The sequence below is a fragment of the Aythya marila genome (genome assembly GCF_965140915.1).
Source record: "Aythya marila genome assembly, contig: HAP1_HAP1_SCAFFOLD_79, whole genome shotgun sequence".
Classification (NCBI taxonomy): Eukaryota; Metazoa; Chordata; class Aves; order Anseriformes; family Anatidae; genus Aythya; species Aythya marila.
The window spans coordinates 1-6,000 of record NW_028137150.1 but is presented as its reverse complement, the minus strand read 5'-3'; the positions used below and the strand labels follow the sequence as shown (position 1 = coordinate 6,000).

Sequence of the window (6,000 nt, the reverse complement as noted above, 5' to 3'; positions counted from 1 at the left end):
GGTGGGGGGCTCCATAGGGGGATTTTGGGGGCCTTGAGGGCTTTGGGGGGATTCATGGGGGTTCTGGGGTCTCTATAAGGGGTCTGGGTTCTTCATGGGGGGGTCTGGGGGGCTCTGAGGGGGTCTGGGGTCCTCATGGGGTGGCCTGGGGGGCTAGAAGGGATGTGGGGTGTCTATAGGGGGGGCTGGGGGGTCTCTGAGGGGGTCTAGGGGGGTTGGGGGGCTCCATGGGGGTTCTGGGGTCTTTATTGGGGGGCTTGGGAGTCTCTATAGGGGGGTCTGGGGTCTCTATAGGGGGGGCTGAGGGGTTTGGGGGGCTCCATGGGGCTTCTGGGGTTTTTATTGGGGAGCTTGGGGGTTTCTGAGGGGGGTCTGAGGTCTCTATAAGGGGTCTGGGGTCTTCTTTGGGGGGGGCTGGGGGGCTCTGAGGGATTTGGGGGCCCTGTCGGAGGCCTGGGTCTGTATGGGATGGGGGGGGCTCTATAGGAGAAGGGGGGTTCTATAGGACAAGGGGGGGTTCTATAGGGCCAGATGGGGGTCTATAGGGCCGAGGGGGGGGGCACTGACATCCTTGCCCCCCCCACAAGCCCCCTCCCCACCATGCTGCCGCTGCTGCTGCCCCTGCTGCTGGGCGCCCCCCTGGGTGCCGTGGAGGTGACGCGGCCCCGCGGGGTCTCCCTCACCAGTAAGCGCCCCCTCCCCTCCCCCTCCCCTTCCCCTTGTTGGGGGGGGGGGCTCCCCGAGCTCCGGACCCCCCCCTTTTTACCCTTTTTACCCTTTTTACCCTTTTTTTCCCCCCCCCAGACCACCACTTCTACGAGGAGTCGAAGCCCTTCACCTGCCTCGACGGCTCCTCCACTATCGCCTTCGAGTGGGTCAACGACGACTATTGCGACTGTCGCGACGGCTCCGACGAGCCCGGTGAGCCCCCGACACCCCTGGGGGGGGGCTTTTTGGGGTCTCCCGCACCCTGAAACCCCCCTCTGGACTCCCCCAGGGACCTCGGCGTGCCCCAACGGCCGCTTCCACTGCACCAACGCCGGGTACCGGCCCCAGAACATCCCCTCGGCGCACGTCAACGACGGCGTCTGCGGTGAGGGGGGGGCTTTTGGGGGGCTTTGGGGGGGCTTTTGGGGGCTTTGGCAGGGATCGGGGGTCTTTGGGGGAGCTTTGGGGGGGCTTTTGGGGGCTTTCGGGGGGCTCAGGGGTCTTTGGGGGGTGCTTTGGGGGGCTTTGGGGGGGCTTTTGGGGGCTTTGGGGGTCTCGGGGGTCTTGGGGGGGCTTTTGGGGATTTTGGGGGAGGTTTGGGGGCTTTGGGGGGGCTCAGGGGTCTTTGGGGGGGTCTTGGGGTCTTGAGGGGGGCTTTTGGGGGCTTTGGGGGGGCTCAGGGGTCTTTGGGGGGTGTTTTGGGGGGCTTTTGGGGGCTTTGGGGGGTGTTTTGGGGGGGCTTTGGGGGGGCTTTTGTGGTCTTTGGGGGGGCTCGGGGGTCTTTGGGGGGCTTTTGAGGTCTTTCAGGGGGCTCAGGGGTCTTGGGAGGGGCTTTGGGGGGGCCTTTTGGGGTCTTTTGGAGGGCTCAGGGGTCTTTGGGGGGGCTTTTGGGGGGCCTTTTGGGGTCTTGGGGGGGACTTTTGGGGTCTTGGGGGGGACTTTTGGGGTCTTGGGGGGGACTTTTGGGGTCTTGGGGGGGACTTTTGGGGTCTTTGGGAGGGCTTTTGGGGTCTTTGTGGGGGCTTTTGGGGGCCTCGGGGGGCTCAGGGGTCTTTAGGGGGTCTTGGGGGACCTTGGGGAGGCTTTGGGGGGCTCGTGGGGGGGCTTTAGGTGCTGATGCCCCCCCCCGACCCCCCCAGACTGCTGCGATGCCACCGACGAGTACAACAGCGGGGCCGCCTGCCAGAACACCTGCAAGTGAGGGGGGGTCCTGGGGGGGGCACCAGGGTGGGAGGGTGCGGTGTGAGGCCCCCCCCCAGCCTCGAGGACCCCAAAAAAGGGGCTGGGGGTCCCCGGTGTCCCGGGGGGGCTGCTCCGGGGGGGTTGGGTCCCCAGTCCCTGTCCCCATGCCCCTGTTCCCCCCCCCCTGTCCTGGTCCCATCCCCGTGTCCCAGTCCCATCCCAGTCCCGTCCCAGTGCCCCATCCCCATGTCCCAGTCCCATCCCCAAGTCCCAGTGCCATCCCAGTCCCATCCCTGTGTCCTGGTGCCATCCCAGTCCCAGTGCCCCATCCCCGTGTCCCAGTATCGTCCCCGTATCATCCCAGTGCCCCATCCCCGTGTCCCAGTCCCATCCCCGTGTCCCAGTATCGTTCCAGTATCATCCCAGTGCCCCATCCCCGTGTCCCAGTCCCGTCCCAGTCCCATCCCCATGTCCCAGTATCGTCCCAGTGCCCTGTCCCTGTATCCCAGTCCCATCCCCATGTCCCAGTGCCATCCCCGTCCCATCCCTGTGTCCTGGTGCCATCCCAGTCCCAGTGCCCCATCCCCGTGTCCCAGTATCGTCCCAGTATCATCCCAGTGCCCCATCCCTGTGTCCCAGTCCCATCCCCATGTCCCAGTGCCATCCCAGTGCCCCGTCCCCGTGTCCCAGTCCCATCCCAGTCCCACCCCCATGTCCCAGTATCATCCCAGTGCCCCATCCCCGTGTCCCAGTCCCATCCCCATATCCCAGTGCCATCCCAGCGCCCCATTACCGTACCCTCTACCCCCTCCCCATGCCCCATCCCCCTCCCCGTGTCCCGGTGCCCCCTCCCCGTGTCCCGGTGGCCCCCCCCCCGTGCCCCGGTGCCCACCCAGTGCCCCCCCCCAGGGAACTGGGCCGCCGGGAGCGCGAGGCTCTGCAGCGCCTGGCCGAGGTGGCGCGGGAGGGTTTCCGCATCAAGCAGCAGCTGGTGCAGCAGGCGGCGCAGGGCCGCCAGGACAAGCAGGTGGGGGGGCCCGGGGGGGGGTCCTAGGGGTGTGTGGGGGGGTCCTACGGGGGGGTTAGGGGGTGTGGGGGGGTCCCACGGGGCGCGTGGGGGTCCCACGGGGGTGTGGAGAGGGCGCAGGAGGGCGCTTGGGGGGTGCCTGTGGGTGCCCCAGGGGGTGTGGGGGGTCATTAGGGACATGGGGGGGGCGCGGGGGGGTCACTGGGGGTATGGGGGGGGTTCTGGGGGGTGTGGGGGGGTCCCACGGGGCGCGTGGGGGTCCCACGGGGGTGTGGAGAGGGCGCAGGAGGGTGCTTGGGGGGTGCCTGTGGGTGTGGGGGGTCATTAAGGACATGGGGGGGGGTCACTGGGGGCATGGGGGGGTCTTGGGGGGTGTGGGGGGTCCTGGGGGCCACGGGGGGGGGGTCCTGGGGGGTGTGGGGGGGTCCCACGGGGTGCGTGGGGGTCCCATGGGGGTGTGGAGAGGGCGCAGGAGGGTGCTTGGGGGGTGCCTGTGGGTGTGGGGGGTCATTAAGGACATGGGGGGGGTCACTGGGGGCATGGGGGGGTCTTGGGGGGTGTAGGGGGGGTTCTGGGGGGTGTGGGGGGGTCCCACGGCGTGCGTGGGGGTCCCATGGGGGTGTGGAGAGGGTGCTTGGGGGGTGCCTGTGGGTGCCCCAGGGGGTGTAGGGGGTCGTTAGGGACATGGGGGGGTCACTGGGGGCATGGGGGGGGTCTTTGGGGTCATGGGGGGGGTCCTGGGGGGTGTGGGGGGGTCCTGGGGGGTGCGTGGGGGTCCCATGGGGGTCCCATGGGGGTGTGGAGAGGGCGCAGGAGGGTGCTTGGGGGGTGCCACAGGGGGTGTGGGGGGATTGGGGGGGCACGGGGGGGTCTTCCAGGGGGTGTAGGGGGCCCTGGGGGTGTGGGGGGGTCCTACAGGGGATTTAGGGGGTCCTGGGGGGGCCACACGGGGGGGGGTCACATCCCTGAGGGCCCCACAGACCTCAGGAGGGGTCCTGGGGGGGCTACAAAGGCTCCAAGGGGGCGGGGGGGGGCTGGGAATTTCGGGGATGCCCTTGGGGTGCACAGGGGGGTCCGGGAGGGTACAGAAATAAGGGGGGGGGAGGAATTTTTTTTTTGGGGGGGGGGGCTTTAACCCCGTGTCCCCCCCCCCCCCAGGCCCGCCTGGCTGAGCTGCAGGAGGGGCGCCGGGGGCTGGAGGAGCGCGTGGGCGCCCTGCGAGCGGCCAAGGAGGCGGCCGAGGGGCCCGAAAAAGAGGCCAAGGAGCAGCAGCGACGGCTCTGGGAGGGTAAGGGGGGGCTTTTTTTTATTGGGGGGGGGGTCCTTGGGGGGTTTGAGCCCCCCCTTTTCTTTTTAAAGCCCCCCCCTCGTGTCCCAGCAGAGCAGCGCGCGACGGCGGCGGCGGCGCAGGAGGCGGCGAGGGCGGATGAGGCGTTTGCCCAGCTGGATGCCGACGGGGATGGGCTGTGAGTTTTTGGGGTGGGGGCACCGGGGGGGGGCTGGCAGCACCCTAAACCCCCCCCCCAAATCCTCTGACCCCCCCCCCAAATAATAACGCCCCCCCCCCAGGGTGACGGCAGCCGAGCTGCTGGCTCGCCCCGAGCTGGACGGCGCCGTGACGGAGGCTGAGGTGCAGGTGGGCCCCCCCCAAACCCCCCCAAACCCCCTGAAACCCTCCCCAAAATAACCCTGGGGGGCACCCAAAGGTCTGGGGACCCCCCCCATAAAAAAATGACCCCCCCCAACCTTGTGGCCCCCCCCCAGGAGCTGCTGGGGGACCAGGCACAGGCGGACGCCGCCGCTTTCCGTGACCGCGTCTGGGCCAGCATCAAGGAGCGCTACCGGCCCCAGGTTTGTCTTGGGGGGGGGTCCCAAAAACCTCGGGGGGGGTCCCCAAAAACCTGGGGGGGTCCCTGGCATTTTTGGGAGGGTCCCTGGTGTTTTTTGGGGGGGTCGTGGCTTTGTTTGTTGTTTTTTTTAAGGGGGGGGCAAGGTTTTTAAGGGTAGAGGCTGTGCTGCTGATGGTGTTTGTGTAGGGTCTATATTAAAGGAAATATTTTTTGGGGGGGGGAATATTGGAGCCTGACCCCCCCCCCGGCCATGCACAGGGCCAGGCTGAAGCCCCCCACCCCCTGAGCCCCCCCTGGAGGAGACCCCCCCCGAGGAGGAGGAGGAGGAGGAGGCCGAAGAGGAGGAGGAGGACGAGGATGGCGGCGACGGCCCCGAGGAGGAGCTGAAGGTTTTTTTTTTGAGGGGGGGGCACGAATGGGGTCCCCCCCCCCCTCAGGGGGACCCCGCTGACCCCCCCCCTTTCCCCAGGTGCCCCCCCCGCAGCACTCGGAGGAGAAGGGGCCCGAGGAGCCCCCCCCGGAGCCCCCCTTCGACGCCGCCACCCAGGCCCTGATTGATGGTGCGGGGGGGGCACTGGGGGGGGGGGGACAATTGGGGGGGGCTGGGGGGGGGGGGGTGTTTGGGGGGGTCTCAGGCAGTGTTTGGGCTCTTTGGGGGGGGGGGGTCTATGGGGTACATCAGGGGTGGGGGGGCTGTTTTTTTTTGGGGGGGGGGTCTAGTTTTTTTTGGGGAGGGGTCTTTTGGGGGGGAAGGTCTTCTGGGGGGGGGGGTGTCTGTATTTTTTTATGGGGGGGGCTCCAGGGGGGGCTCTTGGGGGTGTCCTTTAACACGGGGGGGGCTGGGGGGGGGTCCTTGGGGTACTGGGGGGGGGGGAGTTATCCCTCTGCCCCCCCCCCCCCCCCCCCCCAAATAAAAATTTGCCCCCCCCCCCAGCTGCCCAGAAGGCGCGCGAGGAGTTCGAGGAGGCTGAGCGCTCGCTGAAGGAGATGGAGGAGTCCATCAGGTGGGCCCCCCCCCCAAAGAAAACACCCCAAATTGACCCAAATCCCCCCAAAATGCCCCAAATCCCCCCCAAATCTCTCCCAATCCACCCCAAATCCCCTCTTAAACCGCCCCAAAATGCCCCAAATCCCTCCAAACCACCCCAAAATGCCCCAAATTCCCCCAGATCCACCCCAAATCCCCCCCAAAATCCCCTTAAACCACCCCAAAATGCCCCAAATCCTCCCCAA

At 68.0% G+C, this 6,000-nt stretch overlaps 1 protein-coding gene across 1 annotated transcript; it reads left to right on the top strand.

Annotated features, from left to right (window-relative positions):
* Nucleotides 1-589: 589 nt before the first annotated feature.
* PRKCSH (PRKCSH beta subunit of glucosidase II) lies at nucleotides 590-5,771 on the top strand (the record flags this gene model as incomplete). The annotated part of the gene is made up of 12 exons (XM_082785543.1): nucleotides 590-685; nucleotides 805-921; nucleotides 998-1,093; nucleotides 1,848-1,905; nucleotides 2,800-2,917; nucleotides 4,076-4,205; nucleotides 4,299-4,383; nucleotides 4,487-4,553; nucleotides 4,682-4,768; nucleotides 5,026-5,151; nucleotides 5,237-5,327; nucleotides 5,702-5,771. Coding segments are annotated over exons 1-12 (1,130 nt in total), but the record flags the coding sequence as incomplete, so codon positions are not given.
* Between the last annotated feature and the right edge of the window lie 229 nt (nucleotides 5,772-6,000).